This window comes from Mixophyes fleayi, chromosome 6 (assembly GCF_038048845.1).
Source record: "Mixophyes fleayi isolate aMixFle1 chromosome 6, aMixFle1.hap1, whole genome shotgun sequence".
In the NCBI taxonomy this organism is placed as follows: Eukaryota; Metazoa; Chordata; class Amphibia; order Anura; family Limnodynastidae; genus Mixophyes; species Mixophyes fleayi.
This window is the reverse complement of record NC_134407.1, coordinates 182,296,412-182,321,774: the sequence shown is the minus strand read 5'-3', so window position 1 is coordinate 182,321,774 and position 25,363 is coordinate 182,296,412. Positions and strand designations below refer to the sequence as shown.

General features: G+C 38.5%; 1 protein-coding gene and 1 long non-coding RNA gene across 10 annotated transcripts; one reads left to right on the top strand and one right to left on the bottom strand.

Moving 5' to 3' along the window:
- Window positions 1–567: 567 nt before the first annotated feature.
- RBM39 (RNA binding motif protein 39) lies at window positions 568–13,769 on the bottom strand. Of its 9 annotated transcripts, none has more exons than XM_075177489.1 (19): window positions 13,699–13,768; window positions 13,471–13,540; window positions 12,414–12,514; window positions 10,094–10,154; window positions 8,404–8,456; window positions 6,992–7,186; window positions 6,119–6,187; window positions 5,847–5,897; window positions 5,355–5,472; window positions 5,088–5,240; window positions 3,807–3,944; window positions 3,655–3,720; window positions 3,366–3,570; window positions 3,169–3,246; window positions 2,916–2,948; window positions 2,329–2,455; window positions 1,784–1,889; window positions 1,033–1,111; window positions 568–945 (listed from the first exon to the last, which is right to left on the bottom strand). In XM_075177489.1, the coding sequence occupies exons 4-19, from the start codon at window positions 10,142–10,144 to the stop codon at window positions 845–847; spliced, it is 1,623 nt and encodes a 540-aa protein (XP_075033590.1). In that variant the 5' UTR covers window positions 10,145–10,154; window positions 12,414–12,514; window positions 13,471–13,540; window positions 13,699–13,768; the 3' UTR covers window positions 568–844. The 9 variants fall into 9 exon arrangements, with proteins under 9 accessions (XP_075033590.1, XP_075033592.1, XP_075033589.1 ...); XM_075177491.1 differs by adding an exon at window positions 9,713–9,878 and having other exon boundaries at window positions 13,471–13,752; XM_075177488.1 differs by lacking the exon at window positions 12,414–12,514 and having other exon boundaries at window positions 13,699–13,769.
- Window positions 13,770–13,801: 32 nt separating this feature from the next.
- LOC142094893 (uncharacterized) lies at window positions 13,802–16,356 on the top strand. The gene is made up of 3 exons (XR_012677720.1): window positions 13,802–13,925; window positions 14,273–14,365; window positions 16,257–16,356. It is a non-coding gene; the product is annotated as an uncharacterized LOC142094893 (long non-coding RNA).
- Window positions 16,357–25,363: the final 9,007 nt, after the last annotated feature.

The following is a 25,363-nucleotide window of genomic DNA, read 5'->3' as shown; positions in this document are numbered from 1 at the left end:
CACGAGACTTGTTATATGCTATTTATCCAATGGCTAATACATCTCAAGAGTAAGACGTTTCATCAGGATAATCGATCAATCTTTAAAAAGACCATTTTTTTTTTTTTTTCAAAGATTTTTATTTTGAGAGCTTCTTTACAAAGATAATTGAAATATGAAAGTTGTTGGATAGAAATATCAAGCTGTCTTGTGAAACACACTAAATTAAACAAAAAAAAAAAAAACACAATTTCAGAGCTCACAGAGCTTAAAGAGCAAAAGATTATATGCAACCAGTCAAAATGTCACTGCATTCCCTGGCAGCTTTCTCTCAATAACTTGTCTTTTAAGATAAAAGTTTGTGCCTGGAAACACAATTGAGATTTTGTTTGGTATGTTAGAAACACCATGACACTATGTACAAAAGAAATTCACAGATACATAAATGTAAATATTTTCAAGGTTAAAAACTAATTTCGCATATCCCTGTTTTTCTCAAATTCCTAACCCGTGGTGGAAACAAGTTTATCCCTAAACGGTGAATGTGTCTGTAACAGAGGGAGTCCTGTGAGTTTAATTTGTTTTCCCCCCCCCTACAAATGTTAACATATCCGGCATGTCATTGTGTAATTCGACCACACTTGCTTTCTGCTGTCCTGACTATTTCTACTGGGACAGTAAGGCAGCTCAGCAAATGAATGTGTTGAATGCTGTAAAACCAATATAGTGCATTCAGCCTTTATTTTAAGTACACAAAATTACATTACACCCATTCTGTTCCATCTGGATCTAAATAAAAGACAAACCGACAACTCTCTCTGAAGAATGAAAACAAAATCTATGTACAAAATGATCCGAGTCAGGCTCATCGACGAACTGGAAACAGAAGCTGGGTAGATGTCATGGAATCTGGGAAGAGGCTGTGGTAAGTTGGAAGAGGAACATATGCGGCTGTTATCATTTTGCCTAGGGGGAGAAGAAAGGAGACTACAGTTCAGTACCAAGGTATTCTTGCAAGTTGCTTGTAACGATATGGATAAAAATGATACTAACCAGCAAACCATCTCCCATGCAGTGCATTAACTGCTGCTATTGCAGATGCTATGGTTGGACATTTGACATAAACATTACCCTGTAAAAAGATATAAGTATAAGTTAATATAGAAATCGTTATACAATACTTTCTGGAACATCCCTTCACTGAAGTTTAGTTTTAAGGAAATTAAGCCACTCTGAAGGTTTGCAACATTATAAAAAGTGATATACAAGTTTCGCTGATAATACATGCCAATGGTGCAAATGAATTCACTGGATCTGAAGAGTGGTAGGTAAGATTTTGGGCCACTGAAATCTAATTCAAAGGCTCAGCTTCTGGTGTAATTTAGACTGATCCACAACATGAGAATACAGTTTGCTTTTGAAGCTAACTTTTTCCACTCAAATAAAAAAAATATTTTTTGATGAAAACCACAACTGCCACTTAAAAGCTCACCCTGCCTTTCTATTGAAGATTTTGTAAATCATTTTATTCTACCACACCGACTACAGGTTCCCTGGAGCGTCAACCCTTACAGCAATATACTGCAGCCTAATCGCACACTGGCCCTCCCTATTGTGATCTGTTTTATGACTGTAGAGTGCATACTAAGTTTTCAATAAAGAGTGGTATTATCTGCTCAACTGGCATGTGCATATAAGACCACATTAAATACATTTACCTTCATTTCATATCCAAAACTGGAATAATGCAAAGTGTAAACATAAAATGTAAAGCAGTCTACCCAAGATTAATACAGACGCTTACCTGCGGTGAACTCTTGTCTACATAAATGTGAACAACGCCTCCATGTTTGTTACATTCTTCAATTACATCATCTTTTATCTCTGTATCCCAGCCTGGTTCATCTTCCCTGGACAAGTAAAGAAAAAAAAATAGTTTATGTCTCTAGAATACACAGACGCATTTGGCATTGAAACTATATAAATAGTTATTTAAGAGGTTGCTAAACTTGGCAGTCACTATAAAACCTCTGCTTAATAGAAGCAAATGCTAAACAATTATATATGCTATAAACTAGCTTATGAGGCTGCATCTGTCAGTCTTCTCACTAGTATTCTTTACAGTCATGGCCACCAAGCTGATGCACTATATTGATCATCTAACATACACAAAATAGATAGAAGGGCTTCGGGAGGAGAAGATTTTTGATAATGCGACACAGGAAACCAAATCAATTTAAATGGTCAATATATATGCAACAAATTCAAAGCAGGGAAAGCCCTGCAACACAGACATGTTTTTATTGTACCACTAAAACATTAAATGATAACAGGCAAGAATGTACTTACGTTTGAGGGTTAAACATGTTTGACAACTGGAAGCACTGCGTAGCAAGTGGCTGAGTTGCTGGTGGAATTGGCAAAGTGGATGTCGTCAATGATATGGCAGTAGCAGAGGCAGCAGCTGCAGCAAGAGCTATAAAGTAAAACACAAGTTTAATATTCTGTACGTTCAGGTAAAAAAAAAAAATTCTTAAACACTGTAAAGTGTCCTAGGCAGAAATACAAGACATACACCCCCCCCCCAAAAAAAAATAAACAAAACAGAAAAATCCCCATCCCACACTCCTTTTAGCTTTTTAGTCAGACTACAAGATATCTAATAACCTTAGAACTTTAAGTATTTTGACACTGCTTGACATAAAACCAAAAGCAGTTTTTATTTTGGAACAGTGTAGTGACAGAACCTCTGCATTGTCTACCTTGTAAATTAGTTTATTGTACATTGAAATTATTCTACATATATGCTACAGATTGAAAAGAACATTTTTAGCTGTCTAGTACAACTAAAACGGTTCACGCTGAAGTGACAATGTTGAAGATTTTAACTACTCTAGAATTTTACTACAAGTATAATGTTAAAAGGGTGTGCAAACCTTCACTCTGTTGTGAAATTCTTGACTGGAGATCTGTTGACCAAAGGAGAAAAATTTAAATGGATGATTGGTCACCTATTATAATTCATAACCACATGCTTCAAATGGAGGCTATATATGAAGACTTCACAGGTATTGGGAGAAAAGGTGATTGTTTCTCTAAACTGCAGTTAAAATTAAGGTTGATTTCTAAAGCAAACATGGACTTTTCTATAGTAATAGTTGTATTAAAAAATAAATTGTTAGTTCTTACCTGCTACAGCGCCAAAAGCTAAAGAACCACTCATCTGCAACGCTTGCTGAGCAGCGGGTGGAATCTGCAAACCTGTACCTGCAATTAAGAAAAAAATACAAAACTAAGCTAGCTCAAGAATTACATGCTTTTAATAGCAGACTGCTATAGATCCAACAGTTTACAGTAAGATTAGGTTAATGTGAATTAGTGTATACCCTCAGCCAGTCTTGCCATCAGCTGGAGTCTACCAGTAGTTCCAAGGTCTATTCCAGTTCTCTCAAGCTCATCGCTGTCCAAAAACGAACTGGCATTGGAAGCATCCGTACGCTCTGTTACGTGGCCAACCTTCATCGGACGTCCAGCCAATTCAAATCCATTCAATTGCTCAAGGGCTTTTTTGGCACATTCGGAATCTGAGAACTACAAAGTACAGAAGAAAATGTTTTAGCAGACACTCAGCACTTATGTCACTTGCCATTACAAAGCAGTTAACATGACACTTACAGTAATAAAGCCATATCCCTTGGAGCGACCAGTCTCACTGTCCATCATAAGTTGAATGCTTTCAATCTAAAAGAAACAGATTCAGGTCATGAAAAATTAAATATTTAATAGGAAATAGGGTCACCCCCCCCTCCCTCCTCGGGTATACTTACTCTGCCGAAAGGTTCAAATATTCCTCGCAGCATGTCCTCTGTTATGTTAAAGTGCAGGGATCCAACATATAACCGCATTGGACCAGCAGTGCCTTTCTGTAAATTATTGGCCATTGCAGCAGCTCTGTTCTTTTCGGCCTGCAACAATGAAAGAAAAGCTGTTCATCAGCATTGCATATTTTATGTATTAAGGTTTGGTAATGTTCCTCTCAGAATAACAAAAAAGAAAAAGATATTGTCCCATGTCAAACGGTTTAATGTTACTGCTTAGAAAAACCTTGTAATCAGTTTGTTTTACATTCCAGCACCCAATGTGACATCCCTACTTATAAACTGCTGTGTTTGTGCACACAACACCCCAAATGCAGAGTGACTGAGTATCCGGTAAGACGACCAATGACAGTGCTTTTGGCCGAGGACTGCAAATAGTATTACAACTGTACCCTGTGATACAAGCACTTGTTCAAATCACCGTTGGGCCCGATGTTTACAGTATACCTGGCCATGTACAGTGTCCACATTCAAAAATTCTTATGCTCAGACTAAATGCATGACTGGTCTGTGTGGAGATTAAAAGCAAACTGTAGTATCAAAAATAGTGTTATTAATACTGCAGTTTGTTTTTAACAGTGTCGATACAGTGAACAAGTTTTATCCTCCTATTAATAGCCATATAGAGACCTTAAAAAAATTTCTGCATAAGTATTTAGGACAGTATTCCTTTAAGTGCACAGTCATTCAATGCCACCTGATAATGCAGAATGCTTTTCCCGTGTTCTTTTAAAATGTACTGCCGATACCTGTCAAAAGTAGCATCTGCAAATGCATGCTAATGGAAAAAACAAATAAGGCACGCCCTTAAATAAAAAAGTATTTCACTTTTCTAGTAATCAGAGTGGCTTCCCTAGCTACAAAACCTCTGTCAATGGCACTGATCAAATTTATAGAGGAAGCAATGGTTGTAATCTCCAGACAGAAAAACCATTTGGTTCAGTCTTGAAGTACAGCCACTTCCTGCATGTTGCACAGTTAAGAAAAACCTATCAAGACAACGTAAACTGTTAAGAACACATAGAAATGGTAAGCTGTGTTATATGTAGTATTTCTAGTGTATTCCAGAAACTAGCAACACTTCCTAAACACCTACAGAAACTTAATCACTGTTGGCCACCAATAAAGCAGTCGATTTCTAATCCACTAATTTAGCATCCGCTTCAGGCCCTGTACGTGTTTTGTCCCGTTATAAGACAGTCAAAAAATAAAGTCGGTCACAGCACTTACCTGGGAAGCCTGCACTATAATAGGGACACCCAAGACTCTCTGTCCTGTTAGACCAATTGCCAGAGGTACTGAACTAACATCGACAAACTCCACATAAGCAATGCCTTTGGAACGCCTGGAATTTCTATCTGAAATCATCCTCACATCACGAACCTACGAAAATAAAGGTGTTTACAGTAATAAGCAATTATATCAAAGTTCAGAAATTAATGGTTTGAAACAAATATCAAAAGATAATTTGTTAGAAAACAAAGAAAAATACACTACCTTTCCAACTGTGGAGAAAAATTCTTCAAGATCCCTTGGTCGGATCCTTGCTGCCAGTTGCATACAAAACACAGTACGTGCATCTCTCTCTTCTGGTGACAGATTATCAATTGGTTCTCTAGACGAGGAATGGAAAACATTTTTATTTTATACATTACAGGTCATAAAGGAAAAACACAACAAACACTGCTTTAATTTAAAATGTTCACAAAGATGAAGTTTAAAGTAAGAGGAGTTAAGTAAATGTCAAATGCTTTTCAGTTTTATGGAATCATAGAACGGCATGTGTGATTTTACAACATCAAGAGTCCCTCATGTGGCATAGCAAAAGTACAGGCATTACAAATTAAAATATGTATAGCTACAAGTAGAGGGACTAATGGAATGTCACATACAAAATAGTTGCTAAATAGAACATTCAAAGTTACTATGTAGGGCATAACTGGGGGGAAACAACCAAGGATTCTGTTGTGTGCGCACTCCTGGATGTACCTGACGGGGCTTTTCTCTCTCTTTTGTGGGCTCCTACTCTTTGATCGACGCCTAAAACAATAGAAACAAAAGGTTATACAAATTTAAAGGGACCAATAAGCAAGTTTCTTCACTAAAAGACCAATCAATTGTTAGACCAGGAAGAGCTAATTCTTCTCTATAGTTTACAAGAGGGACACACAAGGATGTGTTTTACAAAGTGGGCATTTAAATATTTACAGGTTCTTTAACTTTTTCTAGTGTTGGTAAAGAAATTAAACACATAGCCAAACCTTAGTTTCACATTGTGAGGGACTCCTCCCATTTTCCCACGCATGGAGCTTCCAAATTTTGGTCCAGAACTAAAAAAAAGAAACAGATATGTGTTTAATATTAATAGTCAAGTCTTTTACAGTACACAAAAACACATTTGAAACAAAATTAAACCCATTAAGAGACAAATCCCCCCCTCCCAAAAAAATAAATAAAACAATGCTACTACTATCTTTCACAAACATATGTGCAAACATTTCATAAAGTCTGCTAGAACTAGAAGCAAAGAACTTTGTTTCCCTTCTGAATGTTTTTTTTTCTTCTTCTAATCCCAGCCAAAGGGTGACAAAAATCTATAAGGCAGCCATCCACAAGATGCCCTGCTCTCCCAAACAACTTATGTGATGATAAAACGAGGGTACATGCACTATACATATAGTACTCACACTCAGGGATTAGAAATAAAGCTCATGTTATGAAGCATTCCTCACACTCAGAAATATACTAGAGAAACAGAAGAGCAATAAGTCAAAAAGATCACATCTCAGCAGGGTACAGACGATGTGACAAATCACCAGATGTGAATGCAATACACCTACAGTAAGCATGAACATATGGAGTCAGTCAAACACAGATAAACATGTGTCATTTGTAGAAAAGCTATTATGTTGTTGCAACAAATGGAGACCTAGAGACACGACAGTGTTCCAGTACGTTTGTTTATCTCAGTTCATACTGAGCGACGTAGAAGAAATGGGAAACCGTTTCTTACCTGGAACTTTAATTTCTTCCAATCCTTTAATGTTATTAATTCATGTGCTATGTGTACCTAGCTGAAAAACCTAGCAAACATAGTGAATGATATAATAAGATATACAAGATTCTGTACATACTATGGACTTCGGTAACGGCCTCTGAACCTCCGATCTCTGCTCTTTGAGCGGCTCCTGCGCCGCTCCTTGCTGCGACTGCGCTTCTTCTCTCTGGTTTTACTTGTTTTTCTCTCCCGTTCCTTGCTGCGTTTGCGCTCCTTACTCTTGCTGCGCTTCCGCTCACGACTGCGACTTCTGCTTTTGCTTTTCTTTTTCCTTAAAGGTATAACAAAATTAAATTAAAAGGGGCACTTTATTTTTAGGGTCTCAATACTGGATTACCTATTTCGATATCTTATTGATGTTCCTTGAATTTTCATTAGAATATAGATACATAGACATATTGCTCTTCACATCAGAAGCTACCTAAGAAAGCATCTCAGCTATGAATAATTGGTTTGTTATGCAGTGGTAAGTTTTCTTTGCAAATAGTCATTGAGGGAGTGGTTAGAAAGGATGTACAAATCCTTTATTTTTAAAATGCCTTTTAAACTGTGGTCGTCGGGAGAAGGTAGCACCAAGTGCTGATGGGTTAAATAATGAATCTGAGAAGCTGGTCACCAGGAAAGGTGGCAAGTAAACCCTGCAGTTCTACTAGTGTGCTGAGGTTTGTTAGTTAAGATTAGCATGTCCAATCTTTATGCACATTAGCTAACTGAAATGGATTATCTATTGTAACTATTGATCACCTCCAGTAGATACAGGTAGGTGAAAGATTAAAAAGAAAGGGTTACCCAAAAGAGCACACCAATTTAACACATTTGTTTTTCCAATACATAGACTCAGCCGAAAGTCATCACTGGTCTTCTAGTGATTGCATATTAGGACTGTATAACTAGCATGTTCTAATAAGCTGTGAAAATACAAAAAGTTACCAAGTTCATTCAAATTTCCAAAATCAAGGTAAAAGCAACTGACAAATCACCAAAAAACAACAAACTTTTGTCATGTTAAAAAGTAACCGTTACTAGTAACTTCCAGTACATAATTACTCAATACAATAGTGTTGCCCCCATTACAAGAGATTTCTGGAGCAGAGCTTACAGGTAATTGTGTTATGACATACGGCTATTACAACAGCCCAGGCTGCTGCCTCGTACAAAGCAATCCTGATTTATTAAAGCATAGGTTTTCCATCCAACACAGATTCTGATCACAGTAATATCTAACACTGATTGTTTGCTCACATCAAGGGTCCCCCCCCCCCCTCACACAAGCAAATTCCTTAAGAAAAAAATGACCCTCCCCCCACACACAAACACATGCAATTTATTTTAAGAAAAATGCAAATCAAAGTTGGGAAAAGATGACAACTTAAAAAATATTAAGAGAATTTAAACATGCCCAAGATAAACACATCTACATCCATTATCAGCGAGTTGACTAATCATTCACAAGATGAAAAAAAAAAAAAAAAAGATTGAAGCACTTACTTTTTGCTGCGCTCTTCATGTCCATTAGCACTACTGTTCAGTTTGTTCTCGTCCTAAGCAGGGTTGATAGAAGAACATCATGAGGGCGAAGAGGAAATATTTCAAGTGGGGAAAGGGGATTGGAATGAGAGAATAAAAAAAAATTTAATGACTAAATAACTAACAAAACTTGTGTGGAAGGCTAAAAAAAATAAAAATAAAAATATATACATGGGAATTTACTTAAGCGCTCCACTATGATGTAAATAGTGGTCTATAAAGGCTAAAATTAACTGGTGCAACTTGGTTTGGTAGTCTATACTTAAACAATTCATGTAGTAGAGCATCCAGTTACTATAAAATACTGATGCTGTATTTTTGTCTACATGTGGTAAGCGGTATTGGTTTAAACATTGTTTGGGTGCTGTGGTCCTTATGATCAGTACCAAGGCTATCGTTTGCCTAAGCCCCAAGTGGCCACGCTAGCAGCAACCACTATCCATTTCCTGTGACCGATGCCATTCCTGTGATCTTCGCCCATTTTCGTTGGTGGGTTGGGACTGTAAGAGCTTGATGCCACCTCTGTCACACATCTCGCCCTGAAGCAAACAGGGATTCACACTGCTTTAGTAACGTCGACTCCCAAGAAAATTCAGCAAATATGTACCTGTCCAGCCTATACATTTTCCTACTGCCATAGCTGTTTACATGGAAGAATCCATGTTTATCTCTAAGGCTTATGAAGCCAAATAAAAAGACCAATGTCTTCAAAGGTAGGGGATAGTTACCATTACAATAAAATACAGAAATACAAGCTTATCTAGTCAAAGAAACAATGTGGTAAATATACCACAATCTGTATTCGAACAAAAGTATTTTAAATATACAACTTACAAAGTAAGCAAAACTATACTGGTCTTTTCTGTGCTTTGCATGCAAATAAATAAAATCCTCACACATGGTGAGACATCTCCAAAACAGGAAATGCATTAACGTACATAGTACGTTAGACAGTTTGAATATATAATAAAGAACTTTGCTGAACTTAAGGCTCAGAATAGCATAACAGCCATATCAGATTATTTAACAAAAAAAAAAAAAAAGACATGATTTAGTGAGAGATCCAAGAATCTGGTCACATTTTTCTTTATTCAGAGGCTGAATGCTTCATGTTTTCATGTGAAACTTTTCACCTTTTCCTTTTAATTAAAAAACTTGCAAAAATATCTTAAAATGTGCAGACTAAAATCTGCTTCAACTGTCCTGTTCTTGGCTGGTGAAAGTGGATATTCTTGGAACCCCATTTCTTTCCCAAAACCACTGCATTCACCTTGTTGCTATGCCAAACCGAGGCTCGGCAGTTCATAGGCAAGTCTTTTTACCTAGGGGACCACGGTACAGCGATACGTCACTCAATTACTACCTTATGATTGACAGTTCACACTGGAATCAAAGGTGAATTCATGGGAGTAGAGGTGATATATCGTTAGGCAAGTCTACAAAAAGAGATAGATGGGCATTTATTTATCACGCTGAAGTCAAACTACTGCACATAATTAACACATCAACAGTAAATATTTACTTTTCAAGTTATGCAACATCTCCAAGGGATAAGTCACGAGAGCTCCAGGGGTGTTAGTTTACATTTCTGCAGTAGTTTCAAGAATTAACTAAACTCTGAAAACAAAAGCATGTGGCAGATCATTCTCACCTTCCTGTAAGGAGCTTCAAGCATAGCTTCAATGTCAATGTCATCAGCCATTTTGGTTGATCTATAATAAAAAAAATTAAGATCAATAATGTTAATACACAAAAATGCAAATATTAGATTTGGCTTATTCTCAATGCTGATGTACCACAAATATAAAACTTTACAAAAATCTAAAGTCTTATTGATTTTGAATTAATCAACTTGAATTTGTCTCAAGTGCCATACTGAAAAATCTAGAAACGTAATTTGACAGATAAAAACATTTCTGTCATCTCAATTTTGAGCCATATACTAATTTTTTCCCCCCACACATTCACATTAATTTGCTGGTAAGCTATTGTGCACCTCTACGCTACCTTCCCTTGAACTTAAGTGCAAATCAATGATTTCCAACTGCTCTGCAAAATACTTAATACCTGAACTTGGGACACTGCTATGCTCAATCCCTGCTAGAACTGGACTGCCTGCTCAGACAACTCCCTAGCAGTTTTCACCGGTTATATATAACAAACAGGGAAGTCCTAACCAAAACAGGTGCATGAAACAGGGGAAGGTGCAGGTGAATAAAATGTATCAATTAGGTGGTAAAGTAGATTATTCAGAACCAACATGCTGAAAGCTGTTAATATTCCTATAGATAGCAATGCTAGTGAAAGTTTCTTAGGAGTACAATGAAGACTATTCTAAAGTTCTCATTAGTCAGTGTAAAAAAAAGTGCACACTGCTACATTATGGACATCTGTTTTGTTTAAAAATTTGTAAACTGCCATAAAATTGTAGTTTCATGCTTTCATAACCCAATGAAAGCTTCTTCAAAGAGCATTGGCACAACATCTTTTCTTTTCCAAGTACTACCATTGAAATACATACATGATTCACACAACAACCCCACAATTACCATATACCATCACCATAGAGATGGATTAAATATAATTTGATCATTGAAGTACTTCTGTTCAAATAGCATTGATTGGTGCACCTGGCTGGAAGACCATATATGTCATGTCCAAACCGGTGACTGACATTTTGAGCACCCTCCCAGAACAAGTCCCCAGACCAGAAAAGCAGCCGCTTCATCTGTCTATTGGCTCCTAGCATAAGCCACTATAAGCTAAAGAGAATGATACCAGAAAGGTACCCACTGATGCAAAAGTATGGGTGAGTTACTTAGCAAACAAATTGGAAGACCTGCCCCAAAGTAAACTGCCACTTAGACATCTGTATACATCAAAAATTACTGTGTATGGGATTACAGTATTTTCAACTCATTTGGCTCCACAGTGGGACAAAACGTTGGAGATTTAAAGAGAAGCGCCTTCCTTCACTGGGAAAAATGCTCTGGCTTCTAGTTCTTTGAGCAATAAAAAGCAATTTGTTCCTTTACTAGTGTCGGTGCCAAGGATATGCTTAAAATAATGATTTGGCAACAGGAAATCACCATAAGAGACTAAATTTGGTACTGCAAACTATGACAGCAGATGTTTTGTTAAGGACATAGTATATATGGTGGCCACTGAGGGGGTATATGTTAAAGGTATAGAGCTGTAATCAAAAAGGTTTGGCACAACTTCCTTTGAAGTGTCTTTTTAATGTGTCCCTCGATACTTAGTAAATTATAATCTTTTAGACCACATAAGGGTTTATAAAAACCGTAAGCTGACATGTTCTAGCAGTGTTGCAAGTATAATTTTTTTGCTGTACTGCAGACACTAAATACAATGTTATTTCCTTAATACACTTTGACAAGGAAAGGATCTATAGCTTTCAAGAACTTTTCACAGGTGAAAAGAGTTTAGAATGGCTATTATAGACAGTGAAATTTAAAAAAGTTCCCCTAACATACAATGGGTCACTATATAAGTGTCTGATACCATTCACTATTCTATCTAATAGTATACAAGACATTCCCATTAATAGAAATGTAACTTTGCCATCTTAAAAGCTGCACCACCACCTAGTAAAGAGTTTCCCTAAAGTACCCCTCCCCCTATCCCCAGAGGCTGCTACAGTAAATTGCTTAGTTGGTTTTGAAATAGACTGGGCAAAATCATCTGTAAGCCACCTTTAAATGGTAGCAGAGGACAAAATCACTGGACTGCAACTTATATCTTGCCACTTTCAGTTTTCAGTGGGGCTAAGAGAAAAACAACAGGCCCTTGGGAAAACAACTGCATGGGGCATCCCAGGGTCACTGGCTAATTGGGACTTTAGGAAAAATATTTCAACGGTGGGGTGCAGCTTTAAGTGCAACATTGGGATTTATACATCCTTTTTCTGTTCCAAGTCAAATATAACAAAGAAAACATGTAAAATAACATACTTGTGTCTAGCATCAAGGAGTTAAAGGCTCAGTGATAATCAGCTATCACACAGGAATATTGCACCATTGCAGGAGCTAGCGCCATTTTACAGAAACCTCTCCTGGGACAGAAAGCATGGTTACAGTTCATGTAGCAAGCACCCTGTAGCTGCTGTTTTAAATAAACTCCTGCTTTCATTACATGCAAGTATTGCTCTCCAAGTCTTCATCGTGTAAAGCCCATAATGCAATAAAAAGAAATCCTCTGTAATTTAAAGGACAACTAGCATGAAAATGGCTAGCATTAAGCCTAGACGTAAAGAATTGCACTTTAATAGAAAAAGTTTAAAACTTAAATGTTACTTGTTGCATGTCCCAAAGTGGAAATTTTCACTACCCCCCCCCCCCCCATACAAAAAAACCCGAATCAGCACAAACTTTTAGTTTGAAGAAAACATGAGGTATTTTTTTTTTTAAGTCGGTATATACAGTACGTTTACATAGCTTTCAGCCCACAATGTATTTATTTTTATATAAGTCAAGTAACAATGCATGTTCAAGATACTTGGTGATACTCATCCAGATAACATACGTCCCAGTCAGCCTGAGAACAGGCCTCTCTATGGAGATAAAACACACAGTAGATAGGAAGTGACTATAGCCACTGTAAGCATCGATACTTATACACGGTGCATACGTATCACCACACCAGGCCAAGGCTAAAAATAAGATCTCCAAGGGCACGTGTGCGTAGGGAACAGGGGGCATGTGTAGTATGTGCGGGTCACACGAAATTATATATATATATATATATATATATATACATACACACACACACACAAACAAAAATATATATACAAACAAAATATATATACACACAAACAAAAATATAATATATATATTCCTGTCATATACTACAGCTATACCAGCAGTAATGGCGATGTGGCCTTACACCACGGGAAGGCTCCGTCACACACGGTATACGTGTACATACATACTGCCACATGCCTATTCCTCGGCGGTGATTACCAAAGAACAAGACCCATAGACAAAGGAGAGACAGAGTCCGGGGACTTACCTGAGGCGCGTCGGTCTGATAACTACTAGGCCTCGGCCTTGTTTATAGCGAGAAAGAAATGGCGTCGAATCTACAAAGAGAACAACGCGCCGTTACAGAGCTGGCGAACAGCGCGTGTGGGTAAGATGGAGGAGAGAAGGAGGAGGGCAGGAGAGGTGGTGGTCGGCCGGGAGTAAACCTGAGGGGGCTTTGGGGCGTGAAGATGACGGGGCCGTGTAATGGGCAAACCTGCGACTGCTCGAAATGGCGGCCGCCAGACTCCTTACACCCGCACAGGGTTTCCGACGGACGCAGGCAGGGGCGGTGTGACGTCAGTGAAGGGAGTGTTACCCGTATGTTAATACGTTCAGCGGCTCGCGGTTGGTTGTTTTCCCGCCTCGCGTCCTTGCTGTGTCTCCCAGTGGCTCAGTGGGGTCTGTGCACTTGCTGCGTGCAGCCTGTGACATCTTACAAAGGTGCATTTACTTGTAGGTTCATAAACACTGTTACATGGCCTTTTCTTTCTTACACTTTATATAATTATAACACTTATCATAACTGTAAGTGATAGTATCTAGAGGATAAAAGAAGATTACTGTTTTTTTTATTATTAGTTATGCATTTGTCTCTTTTGTGTGTACATACATATATATATATATATATATATATATATATATATATATATATATATATATATATATCTCTCTATAATATGTGTGTGTATATGTTGAAGGCAATCAGTGATCTATGTTAATATAGGTTGATGACATGCACATACCATACCGCTCAAAATCAAATGGCTAAAGAGCCTGTTGTTGTGCAGGGTCAGATAAGGATTGGGGCTATACTATTTGATGAACTGTGGGAACCTTCAATGTGACAAGCACCTCTTCTCAGCACACCCTGCAGCGAGCAGGTAAATATTTATTTTAAAAATGTTATATATTTGGTATGACAACCATCCTTGTAACTAAATACTTAGGGGCAGATTTAATTGGCCGTATTACTGTAAAAAGTAACGCGGCCTGCACACTATTACCATTATTATAGTAACTTCAACGCTGGCTTTTTGTTCACGCCTCCCTGAGCCACGAGCAGAAATCCGGGATAACTTTACCGTAATAATGGTAGTACATTTATTGCGGCGCTATTCTAGTGGGAATTGAATTCCCACCCTTAGGGGGGAAATTCTGAGTGGGATGTCCTTCACAAAGTATGCATTTGAGTAGGTCTGTATTAAGATGTTCCCATATCCCTGACTTCTTATAGAGTGTGAAAAGGAAGTGGCATGCATGCATAGGCAGAGTACAGTAAGGGAAAGTTTATGTAATTGCTATATAGTTAGATGTGGACAGAGCCGTGGAAAAAAAAAAAACTTTTATATAAATTTAGAAAACTGCATTCAGCCTGAGCAGCACCAATTTAGCACGGTGTAGGTTTGTTCTAGAGGAGGGAATCCTCACATTTTTAAGGGTTCGATTCCCACCCAACGTGACAGGCCTAGGGCTGATTTCACATTATCTGGTGCCGGTTGATGCTTTTGCAGGTGTACCCCACACTTATCCCCCTGCTTTTGCCGTAACCAGCCAGTGCTAGTTACTTTTCTAAGTGGGGGCTCACTTTAAGTAAACAAAATAAAACTTTATCTATGTATTTTGAGAAGTAAATATGTGCTGATGCCTTACATCCCACGTTTAGTCAGGCCTAGATTGTTTAACCCGAGGGATCGGCTAAACAAATTTGCCCTATCTAATAAGGTTAAGCTCATTGAAACTCCATGGGATAAATGTATCAACGTACGATTCTGACAAATTGCCAATATTCAGTGATATTGGCAGCCAGATTTAAACGGCAATTTGATTTAAGGCAAAAATTGCTTTCAATTAAATGGGTGTTTTAAATCTAGCTGGCAATATCGCTGAATATTGGCAATTTGACAGAATCGAACATTGATACATGTACTCCAGTGTCTTTTGTGTCTCTTACATTTTACCTGTTGAGTGATCATTATAGGGAAAACATTTAATGGAAAAATAGAAATATTGACATTAGGGTTTAAAAACACAACACTATTTCATTAAGCTGTCCAAATAATTAAAGGATGGTACAGGCCTATGGTTTCCAAATGCAGTTTTATTATTGTTTCTTTATTTAACACTACCAAATTGCACAGCGCAGTGCATACAGCTGTTTACTGACGTGCGGTTTCCCAGGGTTGGGTTCTAGAAGGCTTTAATAAACACCTGCTCCAGCTAGAACTCTTTTCCATCATAGTGCAATACAGATTCCTAGGTGACATGTATAAAGCCAAAAGATCAAAAACAGCTGCCAATACAACACTGGCAGGCATTTAATTTGTATTTACAAATTAAAGGGGACAGACAAAATTACCAAAAATTTATAGCAAAGACAGTTTTGATGGGTTGAGGCAAGGAGGTCCCACCTTCCCCAGGTAAAAATAACCCAATTACTGCTCACCCACTGCTGTGACATTTGAAAAGGGCAGGACCGTGAAACAACACTGTTTGGACTAATTTCTCTATGGATTTCTTTGGTACTTTCAGAGTAGGCAAACTATTATTTTCCTCAATATGCTCAAAAGTGTTGTATATCCTGCTCAGAAGCATCTCTATTAACTACACTTGCCTATTCTCCCGAAATGTCTGGGAGACTCCCGAATTCCGGGTAGATCTCCCGGACTCCTGGGAGAGCAGGCAATTTTCCTGCATCCTGCCCACTTCCTAGTGAAATGAGGAATCATGTTATTTTTGTCCTGCCCCCGTTTAAAATTGAACTTTTTTTCACAGGGAGGGGGTGGAAAATGATGTGATCGGTCCATCCCGCCCCCTTCTGCCCTCCAGCCACACCCCCTCCTGCGGGATCTCCCGGAGGTAAAGAATGAAAAGTCGGCAAGTATGCTATTAGTCACATCTATGCAGGGAGCATACAGCAGGCCATGCTCTGTACTAAATAAGGTTTGATCCAGGACAGAAATCCACTGGTCTTTGTTGATGTGGTGAAGGGATTTTGCGATTTTTCTTTCAAAATAAATAATTTACTTTCCTCTAGATTAAACTCTCCCCTTACCCAGTGGCAGGCTGGGCTGAGGGGCATTTGCACCCCAGGCCAGCCCCCATTGTGGGCTACCTTGGGCTGGGTCACTGGTAATCCTGGTTATAATGTTAATAATGGTTAGGTGATATGGAAAGCTGTATTTAGGGTTTGTTTGTTTGTCATGGCATTGTAATAGAAAAAGGTGTAAGGTTTATTACTTGTTTTTTTCACATGCAAACCTAAGGTGGTTGCCAAGTTGTTGTTATGTTTAGAGATGTTGATAAGGTATTCCTGTGTATTGCATTGTCAGTGTTCTCATGTGCCAGTATTCAAATGCTTTTAAATGGTGGGGTGGTTTGTACAGTTGTTCTTAGGATTCCATTGTATGTCATGAGCATTCAAGTACATACAAATTTGCATTTGCATTCATTTTATTGTAGTATTATTGTATACTTGAGAGAAAGGATTTTTAAAAGTATTGGTAATAAATCTCTAGATGTCTCTTAACCTATTTGCTGTTATATCAACTGGATGACCTTGAGACAAGTATAAGACAGTATTAGAAGTTCACTTGTTTACTTTCCAATAAATAATAACTTGTGTTATTGGAAGTTGATATTTATGATGTAATACACCTGTGTGTAATAGGGAATGAAACAAATATTTTCTATTGCATATAAACTGCTTTTTGATACTAAAAGGTAACCATCTTAAAGACATAATAACTGTGTTTTAGCGCTCCAAAATAATTATATTTATTTTGTTATATTTTTATAAGATGCTTTTATAATAATATTCTGATCACTTGTATAAAATTGAGTACTGCTAGTTCTCCACAACAAAAGTCAATGAACTAATATCTAATAAGTTAATTGCGATAAAAGGCAATCTGTAGTTAAGGTCCTAATGCAAACATTTATCATTACAGGGAATGTAGTCATTCCAGTAAGTACGTTTGGTTGTTTGGGCACTCCTGCATTTACTGGGCTGCTAAAAGTCTACTTGAGCATTCCACTCGAAGCAATGATAATTCACTGGTTAGGGTATATGGGGATGAAGTGGGGAAGTTTCAACCACAAGCTAAGGGCATCAGGGAGAGGATTTTGGGCCACCTGATAAGTGCTTATTCACCTGGGCAGCAATACCATTGGTAAAATGTAACACATTACTGAGATCACAATACAGTTTATAAAGGTACAAAAAATCTTATTGGAAATTGGCATGATCCCCTAAGAAGCGCAGCTTTAGACAAAGCATATAAAAAGAATTGGGCATTGTCTTCCAGTGGAAATTACAATTTCATATCCATTACTATAGTGATGAAAAAGTGCATTTGTACTTCTACTCTCCCACCCCCTATTCTTCTTCTCTACCCTTACCCCCTGTTAATTACTTGGAACACCAAAAAATATATTGTAAAACATATAGTTAGAAGGGAAGTTACGGAATATGTCGGCGCTATGTAAATAAATAATGATGATGATGGTCAAGGAGGGCTAGCAGAAAGAAAAACATTTTTTACTTTAAAAGAAACATGCAAAAGTTGGGTTGTACGATCAATACTCAGATTCAGCCTGTGATTAAATTCCCGCCACCTTTTCTTGGCCTTCTCCACAGACCTAGTGATTGGAACCACTGCATCGTCTTTGTTCTGCTTCCAAATAGCCAATAGCCTGATTTTATTCTTGCAGCTGGTTGGTTTCCCTTTTCATGTCCAAATGTAATCTGCTCAGGATTTAATTTCTTGGTTTTCGGGCCTTATATAGGAGGAGCTATTTTTTTCCGCAGCACGGTTGGTTGGGTTAGAAGCAGTGTGAGACGCCTGAAGAGGCGGCAGAGGAGGAGTGACACTGCTCTGAGCCTGTGGAGCAGGCCAAAACTGTAGGGTAGGCCTGGCCAACTTGTGGCTCTTCAGGTGTTGTGAAACTATATGTCCCAGCATGCCCTGCCAGCTATCAGCTGAATATCTACTGGCAAAGCATGCTGGGGCTTGTAGTTTCATAACACCTGGAGACACACTGTCAGCCAAGCCTACGGGGATCTCCTTGTAATTGTGGAGAGTGAGGAGGAGGAGCTCCACCATGTAAATATTTTATATTCCATATAACAAATAACATAAATGTCAGATATGACATAGGGCCTCATTTAGAGTCGGACGCAAGTCCTTTTGTTCATCGCAAAAAGCACTTTTGGCCAAAGATCCGTCTCAGTTTACACTCCACTGAGACGGATCTTCCCATTGCACCTCTCTGCGCTTAAAGAGGTGGAACGGGGGAGGTAGTGGCGTGTTCAATGTAAAGGCGCACTCTTTATATGCTGTTTTGAGTTGAAAGCAACCGCAAATAGGTCTCTAGGAGACGTATCATATGCGGGAGCTTTCAGCTGGTGCAAGAGGGCTCTAATGTATTAAAAAGCAAAGTAAAAAATAATATTTAAAAAAAAACAAAAAACGGTATGCACCCCCTTCCCAAACAGCATAACCAACCCTTGTGCTGTTTAGGGGGGGATGATAACAATTTATTTTTTTTACATTTTTATTTTTCATTTAATTATCTGCTTTACAGGGCGCTGTGCATGATACACTTGCAGACCGGCCTATAAGGCAGATAAAGAGGCGGGTAAGTCGTACAAACTTAGAATACTGTGTAAATTGCGGGATGCAATTTACACTTAAGATTTCGGTGTAAGTTGCATCTGACTCTTAAATGAGGTCTCATACACAATAATGTATCTATACACAAGGGAAAAAGGTGTGTTTATTTTTAATGTTAAAGTGTGGCATACTCTTCACTCTAAATGTGGACATATTTTATGCTAGCCACAATTATAGGCTATAGGGTAGGTCTGGAGCAAATGTTTTTGTTAGCTGTACAAATCTTGAGATCATGTGACTCAACATACACACATAAGCATGCTGTTTCTTGTGTGTGACCTACGCACATTCAGTACATAGAATATACAGATAATGTTAAAGACCCACAGACTTTCCATTTTCTCAAGTCAAAGCTAGGCTTCATTTCATTAGCACTATCACAAACTGCCTAAGCGAAGGGCAGGATTTCTTTGTTTTGTAATTCATCAAATTCTTGGATGTTTCATTGGTGCCAAAGTGCCTTATTTGTCTTTCCAAAAATTAAAAGTTCATCCAACTCACACCCCTAAGGAATCAGCCATAACACTCTTAATCTAAAATATTTGACAATGCCTACAAGTTTAATGGGAACTGGGAGGTTAGTTTGGCTCTTAATTGCTCAGTTCGCCATAAGTAGTACTGCAACACTTATAATTCATAATCATCTTTACCTTACTTATGCTGTGTATCAATACATCCTGCTGTTATGTACCGCAGGTTGTCGCTGGAGAGTTGTTTAAGTTACAACATCTTGCATGTGATAGTTCATCCAAGTGTTAGCTCTAAGAAACAGGGACAAGAGATAAGCCCAGCATCACTTAGAATTCTCACTGTGACATCACAATAAGAAATTCATGCATGCATATGACCACATGCTTAACATAGGTAACCTGATTAACATATGGAAAATGCTTTGTTAGAAAATTGCATGAAAATTTACAAGGTAAATAGGAAGGTTCTTTTACTAATTGCAGAATATGTAAAGCTTCATTTCAGTTAGTGATAATGTGCCTGATTCTTCAAGGAACGCAATTTGCGTCTTTTTTATTCCGACGGAAAACAGTTGAATACGGGTATAAGTATGTTCTGGCTATACGGTACTTGCCGCATGCAGACAGGCACAACACACGCCAGAATATGCCCAACGCATTATCAGAATACTCAAAAAAAAAAAAACATGCATTAACACCTGTTAATATTTAATAAAAATACATTGTTAAAAAAGCTTTTTATTTGCTTTTTTAAATTTATTTTTATATGAAATACACTTATGCTATTAATGTCCACTGTACATAAAATGCATTTATACAGTTGCTCATATTTGCAAACACATGTTCTGGCCTGCATATGCGACCATCATCACATAACAAGTACTGATCTCAGCTCGCTGTTTGGACAGTGCTCCCATGCAAACACCCTGCATGAACATTTATAGCATCATGATGATGAGAACGTGCATGGTGTAAAACGTATATGTCACATCATAGTCCTGCTCACTATCACTTGTAGAACACTCCTTTAAGTGAATTCAAATGTAATTAAACATATCTATTTTCTCTTGAAATACTTTCTGTTGGAGCCTCCATGGTATTTGTAATTATTAAATATCTCAACTTTGTGTTTGGACACCTTTCTGACATTGTGATTTGGGTGCTTAAAAGGGTTACTTCCTGCATAAAATGCACCTAGGCAGTGAAAGGGGTCACATTAAAAGTAAAGGCAGATATTCAATGTATGGCACCTCCAAGGACACATAAAGAAAGAAGTCCTTTTGTAGGGTGGGCAAAGTGTGCGCCATCCCTCTAATCTGGAAACGCCACTAACAATTCTCATTCTCCATTCCTTGAAGCTTTTTTAAATATCTTATTTGCATCACAAAGACAGACTTTTGCATTTGATGCAATACGAGATGCATAAGTGCATCTAGTCCTAGTTCAACCTGTTCTGCTCCTCCTTTAAAAAAAGATGCAAACTTTTACACCCCCAGAAGCTGTTGCCATTTTTACATGGTGGAAACAGGCACATTTGTATAAAAGGCATATAACATTAAAAAACAGCATTTACACTACATGACTGCATTTTTGCACTCATTAAAATGAGCTTTAATGTTTAGTACTGCCAAGAGTATTTTCTTATTTTTATGTTATTTATATTGTTATTTGAGTATGTTGTCTTGTATTATGGGTTACATCAGGGATAAAAGGGGACTTCCAATTTAAACTCTATTTTCTTGACAAAAGAGAAAGTAAACTTGGGGTTGGGTTTACTGCTTACTGTGCATTCCACTGAATCAGGAGAGAATTTTCTTGCTGTTTTATTGCAGTTACATGAGGAATGAAAGTAGTTGAGTAAACTAATAAATGACCCAAAGTACACGTTAAAGAATGGCTCATTCACACACATCCGCTGGGAAAATGGATTAAAAGGCATGAAAACTAATGCACACAGGGCCGGTGCTAGGGTTCTCGGCACCCTAGGAAAAATTTCAAGATAGATTGGTTTTGGTTTTGTTTTGAAATTTGTTAAAAAAATTCTTTTTTAGGGGTAAAATAACATAATTTAATGTTCCACCTGTTTCTTGGATTAGTGAGGTAATTGTACAACTAATAAATGTCAACGAGCGCTGTTCCCCCAGGATGTGTGCTTTTAGCAGACACACACCAATCCAGGGTGGCAGCCAACGGTCTAAAAAGAGCTATTGAAATCCATAGCAAAAAAAGGCAGTTTGGTGTCTGTCTGTATATTACACCCTACACTTTTATAGTTAAATATTTAAAAAAAAAAAACCAGCCTGCAAACACTGTACAATCAATATAAATTCCCAAAGCAGCTTTTCTGTTTGGCTGTAGTGTACACCCAAACCTTATTAGTGCAAATTATGAAATATACAGTTTAATCCCTGGTAGACCGTCCTTAATTCTAACACTTGCCTGCAAAATCTACAGACAAGCTTGGTTGTCTTCCTCTCCATCTTTGCCTATTGGTAATGTAGCCATCGTCTTTGGGTGTATATTATACCCTACACTTATATAGTTAAATAGAAAAAGGAGCAGGCTGCAAAGACTATTTTATAAATATAAATGCCCATTGCAGAGGTTCTGTTTGGGTCTAGATGATTCCCAGAGATTAAAATTGAAATAGAAGAAGAAGCAGCCTGTATAGACTGTACGTTAAATAGAAATGGACAAAGGCAGTTTGGTGACTGTCTGTATATGACACCCTCCACTTGTAGTTAAATAGAAAAAAAACAGCCTGCATAGACTGTACAATAAAACTGAAATGGACAAAGGCAGTTTGGCGTCTGTCTGTATATGACACCCTACACTTATAGTGAAATTGACAAAACAGCAGCCTTTAAAGACTGTACGTTAAATAGAAATGCCCCAAGTCCCTTTCCTGTTTGGGGGTAGTTTACACCCTACACTTATAGTGAAAGTTTTAAAAAGATGTTGTCTTCATCATCTTCAGCATCATCCTCACCCTCATCAGTGTGTACATCATCATCACAGACTATTAATTCATCTCCGCTTGAATCCGCCATTAGAGAACTATCAGTACTTTGATGTCTTTGATGGTAAAGGCCTTCCTCGTGGAAGATGTACTTCATTTTGATGAACATCATCTTTTCCACATTTTTCGGAAGTAACCTCCTACGTCGATCATTGACTAGGTTCCCGGCTGTGCTGAATACTCGTTCAGAGTACACACTGGAGGGTGGGCAGCTTAGGTATTGCAAAGCAAGTTTGTACATGGGTTTCCAAATGGCTTGTTTTTCTTCCCAGTAAGGAAAGAGACTGTCTGACATTTCCATATCAATTACCTCTTGAAAATAATCCTCCACCATTCTTTGCATGTTAATAGACAGATTGGATGGAGTTATGGGCAAGGTCACACATTTTTTGGTAAAATCTTTCAAACCAGCCCAGATGTCTAACTGTTGTGGTCTGCCCCCTGCGTCATCCCTGCTTCGCTTTGGAAAGTTAAATTTTTTCCGAGCAGCAGCTTCCTGAGAAACTGAAGGAGGAGACGTCGTCAAGCCAAGGCCCAGTTAAGCGGACAACTTGCTGACCAATAGCTCCTTGCAAAGGTTCATATCTCGGTCATTTTGAAGCAAAGAATCAATGTAGGTCTTAAACCGAGGATCAAGCACAGTCGCCAAAACGAAGTGATCAGAGTTCAAAATTTTAATTACTCATGGATCATTGTGAAGCAAATTAAGTACTTGATCTACAAGGCCAACATACTTTGCGGAATTGCTTGCTTTCATCTCCTCCTTCAGTTTGTCAAGCTGCTTTTCCAATAGTCGAATTAAGGGAATGACTTGGCTCAAGCTAGCAGAGTCTGAACTCACTTCACACGTCACAACTTCAAATGGTTTCAGCACCTTGCACAGCACAGAAAGGATTCCCCACTGTGCAACAGTGAAATACATTCCCCCTCCTTTCCCAATGTCATGGCTTGTGCAATACGCTTGGATGGCTTTGTGCTGTTCCTCCATTCTCAAGCATGTACAGGGTGGAATTCCACCTTGTTAACGCCTCTTGCTTAAGTTGGTGGCAGGGCAAGTTAAATTGTTCTTGGAGCTGCTGCAATCTCCTACATGCTGTGGCAGAATGCCTGAAATGTCCCGAAATTTTACGGGCCACCGAAAGCATCTCCTGCACCTCACGGTTATTTCTTAGGAAGCTCTGCACCACCAAGTTTATTGTGTGAGCAAAACAGGGAATGTGATGGAATTCACCCAGCTGTAATGCTCACACAATATTGTTGGCGTTATCAGAAATGACATATCCTGGGGAGAGTCCATGTGGTATAAGCCATGTATCAATGACATCCCTTAGTTTTCGTAACAAATTATCAGCTATATGCCTGTTAGTGAAGCCGGTGATACAAAGAGTAGCCTGCCTGTGACAAATGTTACGTAGTGGTGTACATGCTGCTGCTGTTCCTGCTGGTGAAGGCGAATGACCAACCCAGTGGGCTGTCACAGTCATATAGTCTTTAGTTTGCCCACTTCCACTTGTCCACATATCTGTGGTTAAGTGTAAAGTGGGCAGAATGGCATTTTTGAGCGCAATTACTACATTTTTACAAACTTTTTGGTATAGTTGCGGAATAGCTTTACGGGAAAAATTTAATTTTGTAACGTGGACACAAAATATAAATTAACTGTGAAAAACCAGCTGCGTTTATTGTGGATATTGGACGCAGATCTAACACTAGCATAGGAGCCGTGGCGTCTGTGATCCGCTTGGCGACTGGGTGACTGCTGTCATATTTGCTTCCTCTAGCAAAAGATTGTTTCACAGTTAATTGTTGTAATGTAGTAGTGCTCTTTTTTTTGGCCTTCTTATGGGAGGAAGATTCACCCCCAGCAGCAGCAACAGCAGCAGCAGTGGGACTAACGCTTAAACACTCTTCAGAGGAATCAATTATAGTGCAGGAGTCATCGAGCCTTACTAAGTGGGATGCAGGACTAACTCCGATCGCTACTGAGGATATTGATGAGGACGGTGTTGTGGGTGTAGATTGCAGCCGTCGGGATGTAGGTGACAGAAGGGCCCTAGCTGATGAAGTGCTTGTTATTTTTTTGCCATAACTTTCAGCTTTTCCCAAAACCTTGCCATGAACTCTCGTCAAATGGCGTAACATGGATGAGGTTCCAAGATGGTTAAGGTCCCTCCCTCGACTGACTGTGGCTTTACATACACTACAAATGGCTATACAACTGTTGTCAGGATTTGGGTAGAAATAATTCCACAAATAAGAAGTGGCTTTTTTGGTTTTATGCCCAGGCATGACAATGGCCTTTTTCTTGTCACGTACCAGAACTGCTGCCACTGGTGCAGGACTTCGACAAACAACCTCATCCTCATCAACATCCTCATTAGCACCCTTGTCGCCTGCACAAATCTCCACCTCATCCTCTTCTAATTCAAAAGTGGTATCCTCAATTGGTGTATCACCGGCTACACTCAGGCTGTTCAGGCACACATCAGCAGAAATGCTGAAAGGGCCCTTCTTTATGGGTACACTATCAGAATAGTCACGATCACACATACCACTCGTGGATGGACTCTCCTCAGGGATTGGTGTCATTACTGATTCTGAGCATACATTTTTCTCTAATGCCTTACAGTTTTCTTGCAGCTCAGCTTTCACACGTAACAGTAGTTGTGCACCACTTTTGGACTCCGAATTACTTGGTCTTGCTTGGGCACGAGTGAC